General features: G+C 45.4%; 2 protein-coding genes across 2 annotated transcripts in view; both read right to left on the bottom strand.

The window, feature by feature from the left end:
- LOC119167796 (WD repeat and HMG-box DNA-binding protein 1) overlaps positions 1 to 27,630 on the bottom strand; it is a 465,682-nt gene that overhangs the window by 269,748 nt on the left and 168,304 nt on the right. Inside the window, exon 8 of the mRNA XM_075883385.1 lies at positions 9,632 to 9,684. Within this exon, the coding sequence (XP_075739500.1) occupies positions 9,632 to 9,684 (53 nt within the window). The remainder of the gene's footprint in view (positions 1 to 9,631; positions 9,685 to 27,630) is intronic.
- On the bottom strand, positions 7,574 to 8,970 carry LOC142784986 (uncharacterized). Its single transcript, XM_075883408.1, has 2 exons — positions 8,948 to 8,970; positions 7,574 to 8,897 (listed from the first exon to the last, which is right to left on the bottom strand). Exons 1-2 carry the CDS (start codon positions 8,968 to 8,970, stop codon positions 7,979 to 7,981), a joined length of 942 nt encoding a protein of 313 aa, XP_075739523.1. The 3' UTR covers positions 7,574 to 7,978.

Raw genomic sequence — 27,630 nt, forward strand, 5'->3', positions numbered from 1 at the left:
CGCGAGGATTCTGTAGCTCATCTTATACATTCTAACCGTTTTCACACACTTCAAATGAGGCTTAAAATATCCCGACTGAAGTTCCTCCATTCTTTGTTAAATCATTAATTTTTTATATTAACCCTTTCTGAGACTAGGAAAACTTGTCATTCCCATCCCCTCTCACTCTCCTCTAATGTTCCCAGATCTAAACTCCTTAAATATTCTTCTTTCCCCGCATTGTAGAATAATGGAACCTAATTAATACCTTTTGATCATCAGGACTCGACTGAATCAATACAGAATTACTTCTTCACTATCTCCTAATTATATTTTATTTGGAGTTGTTTTTATCGTTACCTGACTTGTTTATGATACTCAATTATGCTTGTACATGTGTTTATGTTATACTCTGCCCCTCCTGCATGGGCCACATGACCTGCATTATTTTGTAAATACAAAATAAAAAAAAATATCACGCCAAAGGGTCATGCACACACTCCCGTATTTGCGTTGTGAACCACTTCGCCTATCGCGACACAGTCAGCGCATACACCATGTCATCCATCGTAAAATGATCCCCTTTACATTGCCAACAGCCGCGAAAACGTTTCACAACAAAAAGCCTAAACATTTCGGCATCCATCATGCCTGCGCCGCACGGATACAGAGCGGGGCTTCAGCGCGGCAGCGCAAACCAAAGTTTCTTGCATCGTGTCAAACACATGATCGCACGCAAAATGGGCGTGCACTACATACTCCCGGTATAATGTTAAACACCACTGCATCCATCGTAAAGCGATCTGCACAGCTGCGCATAACATGTCATCGAAAAACCCAAATTTCCACGGCGTGCGGTTTCAACCAGCTCGCGAAAACCACTCTGTGGGCGCCGCCATGTTGCGTAAAGAGAAACAAAAATAAATACAACAAACCGGAAGCGCATTTAGATCACCAGACCTCTTTCTGCCAATAGGGGCACCGCATTTTCCCAACACCGGCTAAATTTCAAGGCCGAAGGGCTGCCGCAGTAACGTCAGAGGGATTAGGGCCCAGTTATCTTACTGAGCATGCTTAGTAAGATTTTTTTCCCACATCTTTTATTCGGCCCAATCTAGCCGCAGCAGCTGCGACAGCGGGAGCGTTGGTTCTCCAAAAACATGAACAAAACACTGGCTTTCCAACGCAATCGCGGCGTAATTGGCCCCCACCCTCTGACGTCACTGCGGCAGCCCTTCAGCCTTGAAATTTAGTCGGTGTTGATTTTCCCTATACATCTCTCGGGATATATTACGCAAACATGTACCCCGGCTTCCCCTCCCTCCTTCTGGGTGTAGAGAAGTCCCGTGACGTAGGAAAGTAACGGCGCTTGTCAGGCTCGTCAGAGTGATCGACAGACGCTCGTTACATCGTGACCAAGAAAAAAAAGCCCTCTTTAATGTTTCGTCGTGACATATATACAGTCAGAGTGATCACATAACTCCCGTGATAACCGGATAAAGGAAACCAAGATAGTGCGTGTCTTGGCGCTTGTCTCTGGAGCAGGCGGCCACGGAATGCAGCAGGATGATGTCACATCTTCCTTGTTTCATAAGCATCGTGGGCCTGCCAAAAAAAGGAAAGCATTTCAGAAATTAATCCTCAATACCAAGTCTTTTCGGAGCTCGTATTATGCGCCCATATCGCGTCGTTCTTTGCTCAGGACTTGAAGTTTTGTTCGATGAACGAGGCTCTTGGATGTCAGACGACTTGGTAGCTACAATGTCTTTGTCCGTCGCGTCCGTTGACTCGCTGTTTCGTGGATGCTGCTCCATTCTTACAGGGCTTGTTTCTCCTTTGTGTGGAAGAAGGAAGAGAGGACGCCTGTTTCTGCGTACGGTTTTTCCTTCAGTTTGGACCCAGTAGAATCTCGGTGTTTTAGAAAGACGAGACGAAGGACCGTGTCCTCGGCGCCTCTGTCTTTGAGCCATACTTGAGTGCCAGCGGATAGACAGGGAAGAGGTCTCGCAGCATGACGATTGTCAAAATACATCTTTTGTTTTTGTCTGTATTTTTCGTCTTGCTCTTTCCAAGAAGCCTTTACTACTTCTGGCTTTAGCGCGGATGGCATGCAGGGTACTTTTGAGCGTAAACGGCAGCTCATTAGCAGCTGCGCTGGACTATAACCGGTTGGACCCGGCGTGTTTCTATAGTTCAGCAATGTGATGTAGGGGTCCTCTGCCTTCTTCAAAAGTCTTTTAAGAGTCCCTACCGTGCGCTCAGCTTCCTCGTTAGCTTGAGGGTAACGAGGACTTGTTGTGACATGCCTAAAGTCATAGTTTCTCGCAAAATCAGCAAACGTGAATGAGATGAATTGTGGTCCGTTGTCTGATATTACCGTTTGCGGTATCCCATGTCTGGCAAAGCAGCTTTTCAGGTGCTGGATGACCGCCTTCGACGACGTTCCTCGATCCAGCAGGGCAGGCTCAGGATACCTGGAGTGATAATCAACAATGGCAAGATAGACAGCTCCTTTCATCTCAAATAAATCAATTCCGATTTTCTACCATGGCAGCTCGGTTGTTTCCGATGGAATCATTGGTTAAAAAATTGGGTACGCTCTGTGGCGCATGCTTGGCAGTTGGCCACGGTTTGTGCAATGTCTTTGCTAATTCCTGGCCACCAGAGAGATTCTTTAGCGCTCTCGCGGCAGCGTGCAATTCCCTGGTGTCCCTCGTGAACCCTCCGAAGCATTTCTTTCCGCAGCGCTCGTGGAATCACCAGCCTTGAGTCCTTCAAAAGCAGCTGCTTGCATGCCGTGATGTTACCACGATGCGCCCAGAATGGCTTGAGAAGTTGTGGTGTGTAGTGCTTAGCGGGCCAACCTTGCATACAAGCTTCGAGCAACGACGCACATTCGGGGTCGTTTGCTTGCTATGAGCGTATGCGTTCGAGCATGTCATCAGAGAACGTATACTGAACGACTCCCTCCATGTGAGCCGAAACGTCTGCTTCAGACAACTCTCCGACCGAAAGCGCAGTGTTCATCACTCTCGCGCGAGAAAGTGTGTCCGCCGTAGTAATGCTTTTCCCCGGAACGCGTGTTAGCGTGAATGAGTACCGCATAAGATGCATTCTGAACCTTTGAATTCTTGGCGGTAGAGAATCAAGAGGATCTCGACCCAGTAGCGGGAGGAGAGGCTTGTGATCCATCTCAAATAGGAACGTGAGGCCTCTTAGGAATTCGTCGAAGCGTTCCGCAGCCCAGGTGCTAATGCTTCTTTTTCGATCTGTGAATACATCTGCTCTGTTTTTGTGAGCGACCTAGAGGCATATGCAACAGGACGTCTCTCACCAGATGGCTGATCCTGGAGGAGTACTGCGCCAACCCCTATTGAAGACGCGTCCGCCGATACAATTGTCGATTACCGGGGGTTGTATTTCGCCAGGCATCTGTCTGAGCTGAGAGTGGTCTTGATCTTCTGAAAAGCTGTCACTTGTTGAGGTCCCCAAAACCAGTCGCTGTCCTTGTTGAGGAGGCTGCGTAAAGGAGCAGACATTGAAGCTGCATCAGGTAAAAACCTTGCGAGATGGTTCATCATACCTAACAAGGATCGAACCTCAGCAACGTTTTGGGGTCTGGACGCACGCCATTGGCATCAAAGATCATCCCCAAGAATGTGACCTGTTTAACTGAGAAACAACACTTTTCCCTGTTGAGAGTTACGCCTGCTTGTTGAAGTCGTTCGAGGACGTTACAAAGCCGCTTGTAGTTTTCCACTTGGTTTTGCCGAACACCAGAATGTCATTCATGTAGTTCAGTACGCCGTCTAGGCCTTCTAGAATTTGCGAGAACTTTCTATGAAAAATTTCAGGTGCGGATGTGATCCGAACGGCAACCTGCGGTAGCAGTACCGCCCGTACGGCGTAATGAACGTCGTGAGCTTTTGACATTCCTCGGAAAGCCTAATCTGGTAGAAACCAGAATGTGCGTCTAGTTTAGAGAATACTCTGGCTTCCTGGAAGTTTCCCATAACTTGCTAAATTGTTGGCAGTTGATGACGCCCTCGTCTGACGAACTGGTTCAATTGAGTTAAGTCCTTGAACTGGTATAGCGCATTATGGGGAAGAAGAAACGGCCGAGCAGACCGACACAAGAGGACAGAGCGCTAACTTCCAACTGAGCTTTATTGTCAAACTGCATCATATATGTAGGCCGGCGCAAGCTTACAAAACCACCCTAACGCAACGACAAGATAACACACAACATCACACCGTCACATATCACAGATTCATAGGCGGTTATCCTGATTAAGGAAGGCCACTTCATGTTCCGATAAAACCAAAGAAGGGGCGCTAATACACGTGCTGCCAGCTCTTGCTATACAATGCGCTTCTATAATTTCTCGAGTTAATTGTGACGGGTGCTTTTTTACCACTTCGCATTGATCAAACATGGGGGTACATCCACAATCGCGGCAGTGAATTCCACTGTGGCCCTGAATTGCTTTGTGAACATTATAATGGTGCTCTTTTAGCCTTTCATTAAGGCGTCGCCCCGTTTGGCGAAATACCACATACCACATGAGAATGGAATCGCGTAAACAACCCCCGCTACACACGGCACAAACCGAGTTTTGTGCTTAGTTGCGCAACCAGTGGTACGTGATTTGAGAGGGTTGACTGCTTTGCAAAGCCGCTGTAATTTATCCGGCGCTGAAAACACCACTTTGACGCTGGATTTCTTCCCTATCTTTTTTAGCCGGTGGGAAATGTCATGCACGTAGGGTAAAACTACGGGTCTTTTACGGTCGTTAGATTCCGGCTGAGCCTCGGAGTTGCAGCCTTTCTTTATCTGTTTTAATAGCTTTTCAGCTATTGATGCCAGTAGGATCGCTGGGTACCCAGCACTCAAAAGCCTTTCAGCTTGAGCTGCAATGCTGCCCTGCATGACATGATGACACGATTTCCTAAGAGGATTGATGAGAGAAAGATTTGTGATGCTGCGCTTAACTAACTTGGAATGGGAAGAGTCATAGGGTAAAAGGGGTTTTCCATTTCTAGGTTCAAATAGCGAGCACACATGGTCAGGTGAAAGAATTAAATTCAAATCTAAAAAGCGTAAGCTATTGTCAACTGGCAACTTGTGAGTCAATAAAAGCGGTTTAAAACATTCTTTAAAAGTCATTACAATACCGTCGGTTAGGTGCTGGCAGGCAGCATCGCTGCAGTTAATGAAAATTAAAAAGTCGTCTACGTAACGACATATTTTGGTGACAATATTTTGGTCCAGCATGCTCATCAGCAATTGGTCATGATGTGCAAGGTATATGTCACTAAGGATCGGGGCGAGGCATGACCTTATGCAGACACCACTATTCTGTATGTATTTACGATCATTAAAAGACACAAAAGTCGACTTGATGTAAAAGGACAGAAGCTCTAAGAGGTTACTGTTATGGACACCCGTGAAATTCTGGAAGGCTACAGCACCAAATGAGTCAATGGCATTGTTAAGAGACTGTAACAACTTCTCATGCGGCAAAGAGTAATACAAATCTTTTATATCGACCGAAAGTGCTTTTAAGCCCCTGTCGTTATGTTCCAGAAAGTTAACCACAATGTCCGAATTCCTAATTAAAAAGGGGTCATCGATGGTGAGCAAATTAAGTTTTTCTTGCAGAACTAATGCCACAGTTTTTTGCCATGTTCCTCTCTCTGTCACATTTACCCGCAGAGGGCAATCAACCTTGTGTGTTTTGACCATAAAGAACACATCAAGGCTAAGCTTTTTGCACTTATCCACTGCTTTGGCAAGTTTTTCGAAACCCAAGGTGGCACACAGTTTTTTTGCCTGGGGTATAACTTTGCTGAGGAAAGTGTCATCCTCAGCTCTAAAGACGGAGTGAACAGCTGTGGTCGCTTTCTCAATAAATAAGGAGTTCGGTAAAACGACAAAACCTCCCTCTTTGTCAGAAGGTAACAGAGCTAGTGAATTGTCTTTTAAGTGTCCCACGACTTTCCTAAATGGCAGTTTTTTGGTCGAAGGCATGAAACGCGAAACCACATCAACGCCGTCGGCAACACACCTGTCCCTTTCACCCTCAGGAATCTGTCGAGCCACTTGCCTGACGTAGGTGAGCAGATCGTACGGCGAATTGGCTGGTTCCATGGCGAACTTCGGTCTGCGGCACAATATGCGTTGAACCGCTTCAGGGAGCACAACACCGTCCAGAGTGTGTACAGGGTTGCGCGTTGCAGTCACCATGAAGTACAGGGTTGCGCGTTGCAGTCACCACTTTTTAATTTTCATTGACTGCAGCGACGCTGCCTGCCAGCACCTAACCGACGGTATTGTAATGACTTTTAAAGAATGTTTTAAACCGCTTTTATTGACTCACGAGTTGCCAGTTGACAAGAGCTTACGCTTTTTAGATTTGAATTTAATTCTTTCACATGACCATGTGTGCTCGCTATTTGGACCTAGAAATGGAAAACCCCTTTTACCCTATGACTCTTCCCATTCCAAGTTAGTTAAGCGCAGCATCACAAATCTTTCTCTCATCAATCCTCTTAGGAAATCGTGTCATCATGTCATGCAGGGCAGCATTGCAGCTCAAGCTGAAAGGCTTTTGAGTGCTGGGTACCCAGCGATCCTACTGGCATCAATAGCTGAAAAGCAATTAAAACAGATAAAGAAAGGCCGCAACTCCGAGGCTCAGCCGGAATCTAACGACCGTAAAAGACCCGTAGTTTTACCCTACGTGCATGACATTTCCCACCGGCTAAAAAAGATAGGGAAGAAATCCAGCGTCAAAGTGGTGTTTTCAGCGCCGGATAAATTACAGCGGCTTTGCAAAGCAGTCAACCCTCTCAAATCACGTACCACTGGTTGCGCAACTAAGCACAAAACTCGGTTTGTGCCGTGTGTAGCGGGGGTTGTTTACGCGATTCCATTCTCATGTGGTATGTGGTATTTCGCCAAACGGGGCGACGCCTTAATGAAAGGCTAAAAGAGCACCATTATAATGTTCACAAAGCAATTCAGGGCCACAGTGGAATTCACTGCCGCGATTGTGGATGTACCCCCATGTTTGATCAATGCGAAGTGGTAAAAAAGCACCCGTCACAATTAACTCGAGAAATTATAGAAGCGCATTGTATAGCAAGAGCTGGCAGCACGTGTATTAGCGCCCCTTCTTTGGTTTTATCGGAACATGAAGTGGCCTTCCTTAATCAGGATAACCGCCTATAAATCTGTGATGTGTGACGGTGTGATGTTGTGTGTTATCTTGTCGTTGCGTTGGGGTGGTTTTGTAAGCTTGCGCCGGTCTACATATTTGATGCAGTTTGACAATAAAGCTCAGTTGGAAGTTAGCGCTCTGTCCTCTTGTGTCGGTCTGCTCGGCCGTTTCTTCTTCCCCATGATGCGCTATACCAGTTCAAGTACGAGGAACCAACTCGCCCAATCTTCAACACTCGTGAGTTAAGTCAACACAGATCCTTACTGCTCCAGACGGCTTCATTACAGGAACGATAGGCGTGCACCATTTTGTCGGTTCGTCGACCTTCTGTATCATTCCTTCTCGTTCTAGCCTGTCCAGTTCTTCTTTGACTTTTTCTTTCATGAGAATAGGAACCCGTCGCGGTGTAGACAGACTGTACGGGATTGCATGTGGCACAAGGCGTATGGTGTGTTCTCCCGATATGGTACCCGTGCCTTGGGATATCTTGGGATACTTGCTTCCGATATTGTCAGCAGTGTCTAATTCATCTAGGAAGCAAACGATTCCCAGAGCTTTTATGGCTGGTAGTCCCAACAAGGGCGTGCGCAAGTTCTGCACGACGTAAATGGTTTGTTGTGAACAGCTGTCTTTCCAAGATATTTTAGCGTCAAACTTTCCGATCGTACGGATGCTAGTATTGCTAGGTCTTTTAAGATCGGCTGCGTTTTCCGGCGAAGGCGGAAGAAAAGGATAATTTTCACCGACGACTGCCACTTCGGCTCCCGTATCTACTTTCATGCGGAGCGTCTGGTCTTTACCGTCATGAAATGTTCAGATTGTGTGTTCGCACACTGCTCGACCGTGCCTATAAACTTGTCATTAGCTTCGGCGATGCTATCGAGATTTGTGTTTTTTTGCTTCTTTTTTCGGCATGCCTTTGCATAGTGGCCCAACTTCCGGCAAAATCTGCACGTTTCTTTTTGCGCTGGACACTTGTTTCGCGGGTGAAATGGTCCGGCACAATAACTGCAGTTATTTTGATGATAAGCGGGCTTCTGACAGTGAGTAAACGTGCTCTTTGCAGCGGCTTTCTTGAGCTTCACTGCGGCAAAGCAAGCTTCTGGGACTGTGCCCTCATGCTCTTTTAGTTCTGCTTGCTGTTGCTTTACGGTTTCGCTCGTACGCGCTCTTCCCAAAGCAGTGGCCATCGTTAGCTTGGGGTCCATCTGCAGTTCTTCCGAAAAAACCTGGTCCCGTAGTCCTACTACGAAGCGGTCTCTTATTAGGCGTTCCTTCATGCCTGTGAACTCGCATCTGTCGGCTAACTTGCTAAGCTCGGTTGCGAACTGGTCTACTGTTTCTCCCAGTTGTTGGCGGCATAGATTAAAGTGAGCACTTTCGTAGAATATGTTCTTAGTGTGGACAAAGTAGTCGTTAAATTTAGACTTTACGAGCTTGAAGTCCTCCATTTCTTCGTCTTTTACGTTTAGCGACCGAAGAATCTCCCTCGACTTTCTGCCCATAGTATAAAGAAAAGTCCTTACTTGAACTTCGTCTTTTTTCTCGAGTAGCCCAGACGCGAATCTGTAGTCGTCAAATTCGTTCATCCAGGCAGGCCAGTCCGCTGCGTTCTTGAAGTCGAAGAGCTTAGGAGGCTTGATTCCCAAAATTCTGAAGCGTTGTCGCCGATACGGCTTGTTCTCGTAGACGCAGCTGCCAGTCGCTCACTTGTTGACGGGGCCGTTGAAGCGCTAGTTGGCTACATCGGAACCACTTCTGACACCATGTCAAGCTCGTCAGAGTGATCGACAGACGCTCTTTACATCGTGACCAAGAAAAAAAAGCCCTCTTTAATGTTTCGTCGTAAAATATATTTAGTCAGAATGATCACATGACTCCCATGATAACCGGATAAAGGAAACCAAGATAGCGCGAGTCTTGGCGCTTGTCTCTGGAGCAGGCGGTCACGGAATCCAGCAGGATGACGTCACAGTTTATCGTCGCCACAACAGCCTCACCGCACCCTCAACCTCCTCCCTTGTCCTCCCCCCCTCTTTCGCGGCGCCACTCTATGCGTGTCGCGTGGTTGATATCATGCGATTGCCTGGTTTTCTCAGGTTTAGAAACCGTCGCCCACGTGTCGGATATGCTTTGCGAAATTTGCCAGCAGCCCACCACGGTCCTCAGCCCGGCGAGCCATCTATCGGCACATCGCAAACGAGAACATAATCGGTCCCTTCTGGCCAAGCGCTCGCTTCGCGGCGTTCGCTCAACTAAAGTATTTTTGCACCGTGACCTAGACAGCACATTACTATTTTATGCTCACTGTATTGGTGATAAAACGTACGTTACGGTAAAGACGTGTATAACAACAAGGACAACACCAACAACGATAATAACAATTATCAATATAGTATTATAATTGTTAACCTACATACAATACTTACCAAATTTCCTGAGAGGCTTCGAGGACCCCAACGATGAACGATTCCTGAGGCATCTGCATCGACCAAAATGCGGAAGTGAGAAAACTAGAAACTCCTCTTCAACCGTGACACTGTTAAAAATATTAGATGAGATGAGAGTTTTATCAGCTCAAGAAACTCCCATGCCGGAATCATTTACTTCGTTCGCGGAGTGAATATGAGATATGTCCTTATTATACTCTTACTAGACTAAGGGAGTCTATAAACATGAACTTATAGTCCCCACAGAGTATCTACTCATGTGGTTAGAAACTCCCCATGGGAAATCCTCTTCCCCCTCCCAAAAAACACTATTGCAGAGACAGACGTAGATGCGGCCACGTATGCGCGTGGCCGCATCTGTTTATTTATTTATCTAGTCAATAGTACCGACTTCTATGCGAGGTCGTAGGCAGGAGTGGGCATGTATGTATGCGTTTTGTATTATATTTTAAAATGCAAGAAAACAACAGGAAGGACTCATAGCCAAAACAATGCGTCGAGGAAAAAAATCTAGAAGAGCTTTAATTTGATACATCGAACGCGTGAGCTAGTGTAACACGATTTTTTTTTTTTCATTTTGCACAAAATGGGCAAGTTTTGCCTAAAAGAAGGCACGAGCGACTGATAAATCGACACGAGAAAAAATGAGGAAAATGACAAAATGACACAATGGGCAAATAAAAACTTAAAAAATTAGACACCTAGTAATACGGGACTTTTTAATACTCTGCAGTAATTTGTTCTTCAGCGTACAAATTATTTTAAATTAGGGAACCCTTAATCTTTGCCTTAAAGAGTTGAACACGATAGCAACAACCTGTTCCTAGTGCGTACATCAAACACTCAGTGCATGAAACCTTTTCGAATATGCTATGCACCCCCTCTACGTCGCCATAATGTAATAGGCGCAGTAGCGTGTCTGCCTTTTGTAATGCGTTACCGGCTTTCAACCACAGAGACATTATGATAACCACAATTCTGACGCCCATTGGCAATGCACGCTTGAGCCACGCATTACTACTGCAATATTTCATGATGCATTGTGAAGCATGTATACAGGACGCGCGTGTTTGTGAAGCATGAAAGCTACTTTCCTAGCATTTCCAAGCTGAGGAAGTTCTTTTCACTGTTTTCATAAGCCGAGGCGTGGCCGTGAGGTGAAACACCAGCTTGCCAAGCAAACGGCCTGGGTTCGATATCAACTTAGACCTAAATAAGCCAAGTTAAGTCCCCACTCTGCTTCGGTTTTTTTTTATCATTTTATTTCTTTTCTTTGTATCACTCCCCATTGTTCGGTCACGCATAAGACGATTTTTCGCTTACGAGCAACGACACTGACACCAGAATTTCTGCGAAACGAGCTTTTTAAGGCTATCCCGTTAAAATAAAATGTGCCCACAAAGCAACATACAAACGAGCTAGCGCCTAATATGGCAAAGCAATACAACCCAGACACGCAGAATAAATTAGATTCAGTGCCAATGATTATATTTATATTAACAACAACAAATCCATTAAACGATAGTCGGAAGATGCACTATATATATCACATTCATAAATGAAGAAAGAGTTGCGCATGGTGTAGCTTTATTGGGCAGCCCGTTCCAACGACGCACTGTTCGAGCAAAGAAGAATTTTTCAAAAGTAGTGATTTTACATGAAAGTTTTTTAGCTTTTTCGCTGTGGTGTGACCGTGGTATTGGTGATTTTGACGGTTCAATATATTCGCCTACATCGGCTTTTAGCGATAGATCATATGAAGTCTGATCAGTCTTTTACAGGCACGCCTGCGTTCTCAGGTTCCCAATTCAGAGCTTTCAGGAGGGCTGAAGAACACGTACCTCTACTGTAAGCATTGTAGATAAACTTAACCGTTTTTTTGATACACATTCCAGATTTTTTTAATATTTGCTAATGTGTGAGGGTCCCATACAGCAAACGCGTATTCCAGAAAGGGTCACACATAAGTTTTGTACGCCAAAATTTCAATTTCTTAAGTAGTCTTGCGAGAGACTTTTCGTTAGTACCCAAATGTTTTCATTGCCTTTTTTTCGTGTGTATTCTATGTTTTCATTGCACCTTAAATGAAGGTAATTATAACATCAAAGTATTTATGGCTGTGAACAAGAGATATATTGGTATTATTATTAGAATAAGTGAAAGTGAAGGGATATTTCTTACGTGTAATTCTCATTGCGACAGTTTATTTTTGAAATAATTTTCATCCGCCAGGTGAAACACTATGAGTTTATTGTACGCACGAATTTGTATGCCTCTGCAATATCTGTACTGTCAGTTAGATATGTGTTGTTTATTAGAAGAGCAAATGAGGCTTCATTTTTAGTGCAATATGATGCCAGAACTTTGCGAGAGATGAAAGCAAAAAGTTTGTTAAAGACACTTTCTGATAGTGGTATTTAGCTTTTGTAAGTAGGCCTTTGGGTTGTACATGCAATCTTTGAATTTTACCGGTGCTGTTCATTGAGTGGCATTGTTTGTGCTGTTTTCTAGCTTTATTCAGCTTACAACCTAATTGTATATTTATTTTGTTGTCCAGATAATAACTATTCGCAGAAATTTATGTTTACATGGAACGTATTCATGTATGCATTTGACCACCGATTCTTCGAAAATACCATAAGTGATCTACTGAATGTAAGCAGATTCGTGAAGTCAGAAAAACTCAGAAAAAGGTTTGTCCATATGATCTAAACTGTCGACGTCATTGGCATGAGTAATGAGAGAAGTCTTTTTTTTTTTTGAACCTATTGTTTTAGGGGCGAGGCTCCTTAGGGTCGAGCAATGTCCTTTGTTCGTCGACGTGACACGTTTGGCATATAACCGTTCTAGAGCGGGTATGTGCCACAGGGGACCTGAGATGCGAAATGACGGCACTTAGAGTGTCCACTAGGTAGATACACAGACGGACACACGAATGGACGGACAAGTTGAAGGCCGCTTCGCCACACTCAATATCATTCAAGCCGTGGCAATGCTGAATTTTTTTTCTAAAACCTATAATCGCAGTAGGAGACACCATTTTATGATCAGATATGCCTTCAAGTACCTCAACCTGTGTGTTTCGACGCATAATTCCACTGTTGACAAGAGAAAAGTCTAGAAGTAGGTATTTATTTATTTATTGATTTATTATGAAATACCTGCAGCGCACGAGAGCATTATTGAGGGGGGGAAACACACAACGTAAAATACCCTTACACAAGAAGAACTATTCGAAAACAAGATGGTCACAAAAAGAGATCATAAAAAATGCAGCTATGACAGTATAAATATGTCCCTCGAAGATCCTTCAGTGCGGCAGTCAGCAACCTCCTGTGGGAGCCAATTCGACTGGGAGATTGTGAGCGGAAAGCAAAAAAATTTCTCCTAATTTTAGGGGGTGGTCAGTTCTCTTGGATAAAAAATGCAGAGGTGAAAGATAAGATTATCTATTTTGATCAACCTATGAAATATTTTGAAAGGCATTTCTAGTCTCAAGTGTTTCCTACGTAATGCCAACAAATCCCACTCGAACCTATCTTTAAGGGCAGTGACATTGACACTGAAGTCGTTGTTGCTGGTCACAAAACGAGCTGCAGGGTCTTGATTGATCTTAAGTATATTAACAAAGTTTTTCTTTGTGGGTCTCATGCCACACAGACGTACTCTTAGGTTGGTCGTACATTCGAAAAGAAGAGTAGTTCTCTGATTTTGGGAGGAGCTAACCGGAAGTTTTGTTTAACAAAGTTTAACATTCTGCAGGATCAAGCTGTGACATATTCAAGGTATCAGGCCAGGTAAGATTTGAAGAAAAGTAAACACCAGGGTATTTATACTCAGTTACTCGCGTAAGCCGGATGGCGTCTAATGTATAATGCAAGAGGTATGGGTCACGTTTATGAGTGAAGGAGACGCGCTGGCACTTCTTAGCATTCAGACTCATACGCCACTTATCACACCAGTACGTAATACCGTCTAAATTTCGTTGCAAGTAATGATGGTGCAAGGTGGATCTAATACAGTGATAAATCACACAATCATCTGCATACAGATGTACTTTGCATGACACATTCTGAGCAATATCGTTAATGTACACCAGCAAGGGTCCCAATACAGACCCCTGTGAAACTCCCGAAGTAACAGAAACCTATTCATATTAGGAACCATTAATTACAACACGTTGCAACCAGTCTTGTAGATAACACCTGATCCAATCAAGCAATGCAGGAGTAATACCGAGGCATGAGAGTTTATGTAGCAGCAGAACATGGGGTTCGGTTGCTGCTCCTTTGAGTTCGAGTGGGCTCTTTACCAGTTGCATTAAATTGTCAAATAAAGTGGGCTCTTTACCAGTTGCATTAAATTGTCAAATAAAAAGAGGTCAACAAGTGGTTTGAAAAATCTGCAGAGTTGATCAGAAAAATTTTGAGGCTAGTTTATTAGAAGTATATTGAAGTCACTGCCTAATAGCAAATTGGATGCATTGTTTCGATATCAGCAAAAAAACTTATTTATTCATGAAAGAACGTCTTATCAGTGTTCGGGGCTTGGCAGAATCCTCCAAATATTAGATTAATTTCATCGAAGGAAACTTTTATAATCACACATTCAACTCCAGGAATGCCCGGTAGCCTCAGGGCGTTCAATGATATCGAAAATAAAAGAGCTACTCCACGGCCTCCGGAGGCTTTGTCGCGCCTATGGATCTTGTAGTAAGCAGGTGTGGTCTCACATCAGGTATGCCGTTGTGATGGCAGGTTCCGGTTATGAATACTACGTGAGGTTTGTGCACAATCACAAAGCTTTCCAGGTCATGTATTTTATTTAAAATGCTGCGAGTATTTACATTCAGGGGCTTACACCCTTTTAGCTGCCTATAACGACATTTAGTCTATCGGGCTTTATCAGCATCGTCACAAACCTGCACCCTTCTGGAATCTTCGCAAACCTGCACCATTATAAGTTTCGTCCCACGTGTACAGCCAGCCGTCAGCACCTCAAACCACTTGAACGCTTCAATGCGTAGCCTCGGCTCGTTTAGACTAAGGTAAGCGCCGCCAAGCATTGAAAATATGCTTGCTGCAGTTAACGATAGATGTACCATGCGTCGGTTTCACTAGTAAATTCCTTTCTACTCTGGCTGACTGGTGGGTAGAATGCAATCACTTCGTATCCCGTTTTTGGCATGTTTCGCTTGTGGTTACTTATCGCAGGCGCCCCTGGTGTTCTTTGTTGCATACTCATCCGGACAATAAACCATTGCGCCATGGTTGATTTTTTGCCCCCTTCAGGTAATCGATAGAACTTGAGAATTTCCGGGGCCTGCAGTCTGCATTTTGGGCAAGAGCGTTACTGTGCTCTCATTGCTGAACTGGAAATGTATGGTTTGATGACAGTGCAACATGCCACAACGAGAGTGCGATGCTGTGGCAATGACCCTGTGACTCAAGCGAGCATGCCAGCATGCTGTTGAGTACAACCAAGCAGCAGATGGACGCCTCGTGTTTGCGGCACAATCGGGGACACAAATCGTAAGATATAGTCAGGTTTTATTTGTTCGTGCAGTCTTATCGTCACTCGACCAGCAGTAGACGGCATGTTGCTCTTTGCGTGGTGTGAAAAGAGCCATGAAAAGCGAGAATGAAAGTAATTAAGTTCACTGAACGATTGGTCATGCACGTTTCGAAACTCCTGTGAATATCTCACAAACCTTGCGTGGCCAGCCGATCAAGCGAGTGACCTATATAAAGAAAGTATGTATTGTCAGAACGCAGAAACAGCAGCAGTTGAATGCAGGACAACTCGCTTTATTATACGAGAACACTTGTGAAACAGATCGAATGGTATCCTCGTCTTTCTCTCTCACTGCGCACGCTCTTCTTCTTTTTTGGTGTCGCATAATCAATGTGGCATTTGCCTCCCACCAGAAAGCATTGTCGCGATGCTCTACAACAAAGAGCGGTGCAGTAGATGTATGGTGCGAATCAGTCCGAATGATAGGGCTTCATTCGCATAACGTACATGATTTCTGGTTTGTGCTGGCGAGTTCTCGAGGGGCTGTCAAGAACGACCACGTTAATGCCGTCACTAGGCGTTGTGCAACTGTGTAAGGGCCAAATTACCTCTTCAGACTTTTTTAGATGGGACTTGCTCGTTGGATTCCCTGCCGACGGGTTATGCCCTCGCAATCTCCGATGTCAGCGTACCTCTGGCCGACTGGGCTGGCCCTATGTCATCTCCTGACGCCGATCTCCAACGACAGCGTAGCTCTGACCTAATGGACTTACCCTACGCCATCTTCTGACGCTGACAAACACTCGCAAGTGGTGCCCCGTCATCGGACTCCTGTGATCGTGTTCCCATCTTTCCTATCTCTCCTATTCCCTCATTATGTCCTCACTCGCTGTCTCAGATCATCTCTCTCTCTCTATACCTTTAATTCTATCCTTTTTATCCCACCTCACCCCCATCCCTTGTGAGCTACTGTTGAGGTGTAGCACCCTGATGCAGACAATTTCGCGGCTCACTTTTTTCTTCTTTTTTATTTTGTAGCCACATCTCTCTTTTCAGGATAGTCCCTGGCGGCGGATAAGCCTCCATGCTCCCACCTTCTCGCCGGGCTGATGGAGTACGTGTCGGTGTCGCAGATTATAGAGTTGGGCATCGTAATTCTGCCGCTGGGTGATTCGTACGCGCCCAATCGGCCTCGCTTTTTCAGCTCGCTGAAGCGAGAACCGCTTTCATTTCTGACGGTAGGGATTTCTATTTCCAGCTATAACAGCTTCCATTTGCGCCAGAATTATTTCCATTTCCGGCCGGAATGATTGTCGTTCCTGGCCAGAGCAGCTTCCATTTCCGGCGAGAATAATTTGCATTGCCGGCCAGAATAGCTTTCATTTCCAGCAAGACAAAGTCTGTCTGGAAACTATTTCCTGGCTCATATTCCGGCCGGGACTCTAATTGCTTTCGAGCCGGGATTGGTTTGACGTCTGCAGTTGTAACATTTAAGACCATGTTGACGGGCACAAATCTCTGTAATACTGCAAAGGTAAAAGACAAGTACATTATACTCCTGGCTTAACTTTTTTTTTTTTCAGTTAAGGCAGCAGTATAGGGCGCTCAAGATCAAATTTGTGAAATGTGACTATTGGCTGCCTGATGGAACTTTCCAAGTCATTTTTATTCTAATCAGCTTTCAGTTGTAGAGCAATTTTCGCGTATCTGGATTTCTTTTGTCAACTATACCACTTTCTCCACACAAACATTATAACTTCTTGCTGAGCAAAGTATTTCCCAACTGAAACTAGAAAATTTTCTTACAGGGAATATAACTTTCTATGAAGACTGGAAAACTTCTAGCTGAAAATGGCTTTCTAGCCGCGAATGATTTTCATTCTCAGCCTGAAAATACTATCCCCTGCTGGGAATAGAACACATTCCTAGTTGAAAATGCCATTTAGAGCAAGAAATGGAAAAAAATTCCCAGCATAACGAACCATTTCCTGCCAGAAACCTGGCTGGAAACTCTAATTCCAGCAGGAAATTCTCGACCCATTTTATGTGGGGATCGAAGACCATTAGATCGCGCGAGAAAATCATGTTCTATCGCTCTTATAGCGTTGTCATGAAAGCCATTCATCATGATCACCATTTTCTCAACTACCAAACCACGCCTCTCATGCAGCTCATACATAGCCAGAGCTGCGCGTGCAACAGACGGACTCCACGTCCCTGGTGTTTCGCACGCTGGCAGTCGCGGCTGCTCCAATTCAGGTGTACGAGGCTCCGCTTCCGGTCTACGACGCTCCACTTCAGGTGTACACTAATAAAGTGGCAATATGGGAATGACCCCCTCAGCCGCTTTCACGACGTCGTATCCAACTCCCTCCACTCCCGCTGCACTGTAAATGCAATTTATCTAAATTATTTTGTCGTCTGGTCTAGTATGTTGTTTTCTTTTTTTCTTCACAGGAAAAAACTGGCTGATTGATTTATATGTGGGGTCTAACGCACTAAAATCAACATATTATGAGAGACGCCGTAGTGGAAGGATCCAGAAGTTTCGACCACTTGGGGTTCTTTAACGTGCACCCAAATCTGAGCACACGGGCCAACAGCATTTAGGCCTTCATCACAAATGTAGCCACCGCAGCCGGGATTCGATTTTGGTAACCTGTGGGTCAGCAGCCGAGTACCTTAGCCACTAGACCACCGCGGTGGGGCAAAGTTAACTGGCGGTAACGTTCCCAAAATGTCAGGTCACCGTGTTAAACAATACACGCGCAACAGTTTTCAGTTTGTCAACGCAGGAAAAAGTTGGGTAGATCTCGCGTACAGTGGGAATCGGTAATATGCGAACCACAAATGAGAAACGTTGATATGTCACTTTAAAATCAGCACAACGTTACGAGATAGAGGTAAATTATGCCATACATAACTTCAGTGTCACGATTATCTTGTTTGCATGTGTTGTTTGTCTTCATCATCTATTCACGTCACGCTATACCAAATTTAGTATATGTGGAGTTAGCGAAACAGCCGTGAGCACGCTATGAGCATGGTAAGTTGTCATGTTCTTACATTTATTGATTGATATGTGGGGTTTAACGTCCCCCAAAACGTGCACACAAATCTCAGCACACGGGCCTAGAACATTTGTGCCTCCATCGGAAATGCAGCCCCCGCAGCCGGGATTCGACTCCGCAACCTGCGGGTCAGCAGCCGAGTACCTTAGCCATTAGACCACCACGGTGGGGCGTCATGTTCTTACATGACACACATCTCAGGATTATCATGTTTGCACCAGTCATATGATTCATCATCCATTGATGTCACGTAACACTAAATTTGGTATATGTGAATCTAGTAAAACGGCCGCGAGCTCATCATGAATAGCCCAATATACTCCAATATAGCGTTGACGCGTGTGCATGCTGGGCGCTGGGCACAGCGACGCTTAGTTATCAAATAGCGAGCATTCCATCGTCTGACGCCAGGCGCGACCAGCGACCAGCGCGACATGCAACATGCAGCATTTCGCGCCGATCCCATAGAGTAACATTACTTTTTGGCCAATGCTTTATCCAGGCAACACTCCGTCCCCAATTTTGCGTGACGGAGGGACGCTGGACGTGCTGAAATGCGCATGCGTCAAAGCAACGAAGTGCGGCACGCGCTTGGGAGTATTTGGCAGGACTGGTGCCTGGCGTGGCAATGCTGCCGTGATGTGACAAAATAAACGCCGGCGAGCACGCGCACCCCGTCACTTCGAAATATATTGGTGCCTTGACTGTGGCATGTTGTCATGTTCTCACACGACACACATCTCGTGATTATTATGTTTGCACCAGTCACATACTTTCGTCATCCATAGGCGTCATGTAATACCAAATTGGGCATATGTGAAGCCAGCGAAATGGCCTCGTGCGCTTCATGAGTGGGGCATGTAGTCAAGTTGTTACATGACACACATGTCGTGGTTATCATGTTTGGATGTGTCGTTAACCTGTGGCGTCCTTTTGTGTCAAGTAATACCGAGTTTGGTATAAGTGAAGCTAGCGAATCAGCCGCCAGCGCATCATGATCGTGGCATGTACTCATGTTGATACATGACAGGTATCTCTTGTTTATCATGTTCGCACCAGTATCATACCTTCGTCATCCATTCACGTACCGTAATGTCCAATTTGGTATACGTGACGCTAGCGAAATGGCCGCGAATGCATCAAAAGCATGGCATGTAATAATGTTTTTAAATGATGCCCATGTCATGCTTTTTATGTTTGCACCAGTATGATACTTTCTTCATCCATTCATGTCCCGTAATACCAAATTTGGTATAAGTGAAGCTAGCAAAACGTCCGCCAGTGCATCATGAGCGTGGCATGTAGTCATGTTGTTACATGACACGCATCTCATGATTATCATGTTTCCACCAGTCACATACCTTCGTCATCCATCCATGTATTATAATACCAAATTTGGTACATGTGACGCTAGCACAAGTGCTGCGAGTGCATCATGAGCGTGGCATGTAATCATGCTGTTACATGACACGCATGTCATGAGTTTCATGTTAGGGTCTGTCACTTGTGTTCAGCATGCAATCATGTCATGCTTTACCACTTCTGCAATAAGCCATGTGAACGAAACCAGCTTAAAAGGTAAATTATGACATTTATGACATACAAATTATGCTTTTCATGTTATTACTAGTCATATATGTTCTTCATACAGTCTTGTTATGCCATACCAAGTTTGGTATCGACGGCCAGGAGAGCTAGAAGTCGTGGGTGGACAGACAGACAGACAGACAGACAGACAGACAGACAGACAGACAGACAGACAGACAGACAGACAGACAGATAAATAGATAGATAGCATCTCCATCTGATTGAATAGAAAAAGATTTCTCACCACGAATTCAACCTATTAGGAAAAGGCTTCGGGACTTCGCATGCGCTGAACGTAAACCTAACGAGAATTACAGATTGCGGTTCGATAAATTGTTCTTGGATAACAAACTCTATACCTATAATAACTCGAGCGATAATGTAGTCCCACTTTCAAGGCGGGACGCGCCTGCGCCAACTACGTAATCTAAACAGCATTGCAGAAGTAGAACCTTATCTTTGATTGTGTTGAACTTCAGAAGCATTTTTTATAAACAGGACCACCTGTGTTCTTTTATCGAGGGCTGCTCTGCCGACATCGTACTTGGTACAGAGACATGGCTGTCCCCAGATGTGGCTAATTTTGAGCTATCACTGTCGAATAACTTCCTCGTCTTTAGAAAAGATAGAACGGCCTCTCGGGGCAGTGGTGTGTTAGTTGCTGTAAAAAACAGCTTCAACGCTCACATAGTTGAAATAGAGGCTACCATTGAAATTTTATGGGTCGCACTACAGTTATCATTATTTGTAACCTGTACTGTCGGAGTATGTTACCGTCCGCCAAACTCGCCAGCCGACTTCAATGAAAAACGGAATGATTCGCTCAGCCTCATACAATGCAGATATCCCCGGTCCCCTATTTTTTTGGCAGGTGATTTTAATCACCCAGGCATAAACTGGCGGACGTGTACACCCAAAGGCAGCGCAGGAAGGTCTGACTGTCAGGAATTTTTGGATGTAGTAGCCCTGTTTAATTTGACACAAATGATTGTACTGCCGACTGGCGGTGATGCTATTTTAGACCTTGTATTGACTACCGAGCCCGATCATGTACTTGTGAATGTTTTAGACAATATCAGTTATGACAATGTGCTTCATTGTGAATATACTTTAGAGAACAAAAAACCAGAAAAGCCAAAGAAAACAATCTACAACTACACGCGTGATAATGTTGATATGATTATAAATCAACTGTCGTCTTTTTCTTTGGAATTTTTGCGCACCTTGTCGCTGCGCACAACTAATGAGAACTGGCATCTCATAGAGACGCAGCTAAACAAACTAAAAGAAAAGTATATCCCTAAAATTGAAGTGACAACGTCAATCCAGAGCACCTGGTTTAACTTGCATGTCAAGCGCAGCATAAATAAAAAAAAACGACTTTACTCGAAAGCTAAACAGTCGGGATCCGATAGTGAATGGGAGCGTTACCGTGAACAATCCAAGCATCGTAAGACAGAAATCGAAGCAGCCAAAGACAAATTCTTCAACAATGATACAACAACGCTCTTAAGGGAAAACCCAAAAAAAATTTTGAAGGTAATTAACCCTAAACCATCTTCGTCATCACAAGTGTCTATTTCCAAGGATGGTGTACTTCTTTCACCATAATGTGTTGCAAAGGAGCTAAATAATCTTTTTGGTTCAGTATTCACAGAAGAATACCCCATTCCAACTGACCTTAAGTTCACGACTCTAGATTCACTCATGAACGATTTAGTTATTTCACACCAAGGTATTGAACGAGCTAGTGAAAGGCTCCCAAACAATTCGGCACCCGGCCCGGACGGCATCTACACCAAAATGCTAAAAATAACAATGCCTGTTATTTCTCACATTCTAGCTTCTTTTTTTCAGCAGATAGTGATAGCGTACCAGACGCCTGGAAAATTGCCCACATGACTCCTATCTTTGAATCAGGTGACCCCTCTATGCTCAGTAACTATAGACCGATTTCACTAATGAGCATATCATGTAAACTTTTAGAGCACATTATACCATCTGCAGTTATGACATATATAACCACGAGCAAGTTCTTACCAAGTCATCATGGTTTCCAGCGTGGCCTTTCATGCGAAACTCAACTATTTGAACTAATAACCGATATTCACGAAGCGATACATAATAAAACAGACGTCGATGCTCTATTTATAGATTTCGCCAAAGCCTTCAAAAAGGTACCCCATAACCGCCTAAATATGAAACTGAGCGCCCTCAACATCAACCCTAATATCTGTAAATGGGTTGCTAATTTCCTGTCCGATCGCTATCAGTTTGTTTTTGTTATTAATACCTTGTCTCCATTAGTAAAGGTAAAATCAGATGTTCTGCAAGGTACCGTGCTAGGGCCAATCCTATTCCTAATTTACGTTAATGATATAAGTAACCAATCGTCATCCCCAATCAGATTTTTTGCAGAAGATTGTGTAATTTACAGACAAATTACTAGTCATATTGATACGAGTGCACTGCAGTCTGGCATTAACCAAATCACCCGATGGTGCTGCCAATGGCAAATGGAAATCAATTTTTCAAAAACAAAGTATACAGTCGGCGCGGCGATCACGAAATAGTTCGATATATCCAGAATTCGATACAAAGAAATCACGAAAAAAATGCGTCAACAGCTTGCTGAAAACAACCAACAAACCGTTCATGCGTGGTGCAGTAAATACTCACTTGAAGATTCAAACATAGTATTTATTGCGTTGGGTTAAAATATTGAAAAAGAGTAGCCTGCTTTTTGTTGGCCATGGCGTGTTTCGTGACTGCGTCCTCAATATAGTCCAGGCCATCCATAAGTGATAGGCCGGTGCCTTCAATCGCGCCGCCACTGCGGCGCACAAGGGCCAAGGCAGCTACGACCTCAGCTGATGTCGGGAGCGGGGCACCATCAGCGCTTCCAGGATCCATCTCGGTAGAGTCTTCATTTGGCTGCTCAGCAGTAGCTTCGGCGACAATCTCCACATCTGTGAGCTCCGCCGTTCGGAGTTAGGCCTGTCGCGCATATCGATACGAGTGCACTGCAGTCTGACATTAACCAAATCACCCGATGGTGCTGTCAACGGCAAATGAAAATTAATGTTTCAAAAACAAAGTATACAGTCAAACCTTGATATATCGAACGGCGCGGCGATCGTGAAATAGTTCGATATATCCAGAATTCGATATAAAAAATCACGAAAAAAATGCATAAACAGCTTGCTGAAAACAACCAACGAACCGTTTAAGCGTGGTGCTATAAATACTCACTTGAAGATTCAAACATAGTATTTATTGGGTTGGTTTAAAATATTGAAAAAGAGTAGCCTGCTTTTTGTTGGCCATGGCGTGTTTGACGACTGCGTCCTCAATATAGTCCAGGCGATCCATAAGTCATAGGCCAGTGCCTTCAATCGCACCGCAGTGGCAGCGCACAAGGGCCAAGGCAGCTACGACCTCAGCTGATGTCGGGAGCGGGGCACCATCAGCGCTTGCAGGATCCACCTCGGCAGAGTCTTCATTTGGCTGCTCAGCAGTAGCTTCGGGGACAATCTCCACATCTGTGAGCTCTGCCGTTCGGAGTCAGGCGTGTCGCGCACCACAGAGTGCGACAGGCCTAACTCCGAACACAAGAACACTGGCACAACGACCGGTGCCTGCCGATGCTACGGGGAAGGAGCTTGCAACAAGTGCGCAGTGTGTCGTTGACACCATAGAGACTGCATTGACTGCAAGCTGCAAGGCTGCGGCGTGAGTACGGGTGTAAAGCGCGCCCATGGCGCGCCCATGCCGGCTTGCCTGACTGCTTTCCCTTTCCCGGCGGCAGCGCGGGCCGCGTCCGAGACATTGTCTGCGTCCTTTCCCTCCTATACTTTCCTCCTCAATCTTTACCTCTCACTCCCCCTTCCCCCGCGCGAAGCCGTGTCGGTGCTTTCATATTGAAAGACAATAACAGCTCCGAGCTTTTCTCTTCACTTTCCTCATTCAAGAACCTCTACCGCAAGGCTGCGGGGCGCGTACGCCGCTAGGTAAAATGATGCTCTCGGCGCCATCGATGTGGGCAGCATTCGTAAACGCCCGCTGCTCTAACGCTACTTTCGAGAGTTGTGGGAAAGCTCGCCGCCTGTCAATGGAGCGCAGGCGGTTTGGGGTGGCTGAGTTCAATATATCCATTATATGTCAAACTTTGTTCGAAATAAAAAATCAATAATGCATGCGATTTCCCGCGTGATATAGGAACCATGAGATATAGGCAATATTTCGATATATCCGTGTTCGATATATTGAGGTTTGACTGTATTCAATTTACAAAAACTACGAAACCTGAGCTACATTCTTACATGATAAAAAATAGGCTAGTGGAAAATGTGAACACAATAAAATACTTAGAAGTTCACCTTGCACACAACCTCTCAAGGAATGCTCATGTTGAGGCAATAGCCAGTAAGGCTTTAAGAGCTCTAGGATTTATTAAACGAAATTTGCACTCTGCTAACCCATCCACCAAACTTCTTGCATACACAACCTTAGTTCGCTTGAAAATGGAATACGCCGCCCTTATTTGGAATCCAAACCAGCAATACCTTATTCATAAACTTGAGACCATTCAAAACAAAGCAGCCCGCTTTATCACAGGAAAATATTCTCGGCTATTTAGCATAACAGCTATTGAAACGTCGTTGAAAGTACCGACTCTAGAAAAACGTAGGCTTATCGCACTCCTGTCTCATTTTCACAAGCTTTTATTTCAGTGAGTCATCTTTCTTACATTCACACATTCACAAAAACCAGCCCATCGCATTTCTCCGCGTGTGGATCATGCTTACAAAATACAGCCCATGTTTGCCCGTACTAACTTCCTTCGTGACTCACCATTGTTTCTTGCGATTTATCATTGGAATAAACTACTAAGTGATGTTGTAACTGTGCGTGATCATGACACGTTTGTCCACAGATTAATGGAGATGTGGAATGTAGAACCATAACATTTTGTGGATTTCTTTCGTTTAGTCTAGTGCAAATATTACATCAGTTATCGCACACATCGTTTCATGCCATACTGAGTGCTACATTACTTTCTTCTTTGGTGCGAAATTTGTTTCTGCATTTACCTTTTTATTATTTTTTTCGTGTTCTGTGTAAATATTTCTGTTTTGCACATAACCCTGCTGTATTGTAACTACCCCCCTGTCTATGTAATGCCCAAATGGGCCTTTAGGGTATATGAATAAATAAATAGATAGATAGATAGATAGATAGATAGATAGATAGATAGATAGATAGATAGATAGATAGATAGATAGATAGATAGATAGATAGATAGATAGATAGATAGATACGCTCGAAGTCACCGAAGCTCGCTAAGAAATGCTGCGCATTTAAAAAAGCCACTATATTCGCAAATGCTGGTTAAAGGACGTCTGGCTGAGTTCCTTCCAGAGATACAGTCGCGCTACCAGAGAGATGGCTAGGTTCCTGAGCTGCGATGCAGCAGCATCGCTCGCAACATGCTCAGGAACTCATTTTGCTTCATTGCGCAAGTTATAGCCATCTTTCTGCCCACGCAACTGTATCTCTGAGAGAAACTCAGCCAGACACTCTTTAACCAGGCACACAATGTTGGCTTCAAGAGTGTAGCACGCAGCAATTTTCGCTCAATCAAAAAACTCTTCGTACCTTCCATCATCATGTCTGCGGCGGCGCCATGAAGAGCCATGTCACAGCACGAGGACACTACCACCTTTATTTATAAAAGGGCTCGAATCAGCGCCATAGACCAGTGGGCTTTGCAGCAACATCGCAAGCAGAATGCTCAGGAATATATTTTGCTTCACTGAGCAGATTCTAACCATCTCTCTGAACATGCGACTGTATCTCTGGGAGGACCTCAGCCAGACAACTTTTAACCAGGCATGTGATGTGGGCTTCGAGAGTGCAGCACATAGCACTCTTCGCTCAATCAAGGAACTCATCATACCACCCATTATCATGTCTGCGACATTGCCATCAAGAGCCACTTCACAGCACAAGGACAGTACCGCCTTTATTTATAAAAGGCCTGCTATCGCCACTCGAGACCAGTGGGCTTTGCGGCAGCATGGGAAGCACAAGGCTCCGGAACCAATTTTGCTTCATTGTGCAGGTTCTAGCCATCTCTCTGACCACGCAACTGTATCTCTGAAAGGAACTCAGCCAGACACCCTTTAACCAGGCACGCGATGTTGGCTTTGAGAGTGTAGCTTACAGCAATCTTCACTCAATCGAGAAACTCCTAGTACCTCCCATCATCATGTCTGCGCCATCAATAGCCCCGTTAGTCTATCGAGAGGTCGAGACTGGCTGCATCGTTTTGGTCGGTCTCGGTCATGCAGAGGCTCTCTGTTGGAAGCAGCCAAACATACACCTGACAGCGCGCTTCGGACGGGCCGCAAAATCAGTGGCTGACGTAAAATGCCGGACGAGGGTTGCCGAAAGCGTATCCCAAAGGACGCGCTAGGTGTCTTGACTGGTGTCGAGAGTGGGTACGCAACTTCTGTGAAGTGTGGCAGAAAACATAATTCACGGCCGGTCTTGCAACCTGCGGCAGGACATTCTGTGAAGCTGTCATCGTTTTGACTGCGTCTGTGGGGTCCCTCTCGTGGACGCGATGACTCGCCTTGCGGGGCTGTCGAACACTCTGGTCGGTGACCATGGCTATGTCGTGGCGCTCGCAGCAGGCTTAGCTGGCCATTTCATTGGTACAGTTTGGTGCACTGGTCTTCATTGCCATCAGCGTTTTGGACAGGCTGCGATGCCCGGGCATCATGATTTGACGCAGGAGCCTCTGCGCCGCCATCTCTGTCTCTTCTTGTTACAGAGGGTCCAGAGGGTCCAGCTACCCTGTGCCCCTCTGTATCTCCCCCCACGAAAGAGGACGGAGTGGCCGATGGCTGACACGAATTTGGGTCCGGTATCAGTGACGAGTCTGGAAGCTCATGTGGAGAACTGCAGTGTGCTCAGCTGGAGCCTCGAGATGGAATCCTTCTTGAACTCCATCCTCGGTACCGGTCAGGTTAGATTGGTTGGTGGAAGGGAGATCGGAGAGTGTCCGGTCGAAGGCAGCTATGAGCTTAGAGCTCCACTCCACCCAGGACTGCTGCTTGAAGCCTTCATACTGGTGCCACGCCGCTGCACCTTCCCGAAGGCGGTCTATAGCCATGGTCCATTTCTGAGATTCCATTCAAGCCTCGCGCATTGCTATCGCGTTGACGGTTGCCACCAAGCTGTCGGCGTCGTTCCGGACCCCGTGGAATTCAGGTAGTACGCAGACGGCTGGTGATTGTGAGGTGGCAGGTGGCAACGCAGAGATCACCGACGCGAAGCAGTCGAGCTGGTGCGAGAGCTCGATCAGAGAAGACCGAAGCTCCCTGCGTTGCTCCGGTGTGCTTGCCTCAAGGTCGTATGAGGCAGCTACATCCAACACTGCGTTAATGTCCCACAATGCTGGCAACATTGTAGGAGCTCGCTCGGCGATCAACACTGTCAGTTCGCTAGTCTTGACGCGGAGCAGCGCGATTGTACGCCGCAGGTCCGCGGCACTTTCGCATGAGGCTTCTGAACCGCTTTAGTTCGCGTCCGTGAAGTACGTGGTTCTAGCAGTACTCACGGTGGTGACACGCACGCCCAAGGAAGCATGAACAGCATTTCTTGGCGGCTTATGTGTTGTAAGAGTACCGGACAGCGAATTCAGGCCGTGGGAAGCTTGAACAGCATTCCCAAAGGACATAAGCCCGTGCGTATTACGGCTGCGAAGTGGTAGCATAGTGTCCATTGGGTGATGCCCTG

This window comes from Rhipicephalus microplus, unplaced genomic scaffold (genome assembly GCF_043290135.1).
Source record: "Rhipicephalus microplus isolate Deutch F79 unplaced genomic scaffold, USDA_Rmic scaffold_16, whole genome shotgun sequence".
NCBI lineage: Eukaryota > Metazoa > Arthropoda > Arachnida > Ixodida > Ixodidae > Rhipicephalus > Rhipicephalus microplus.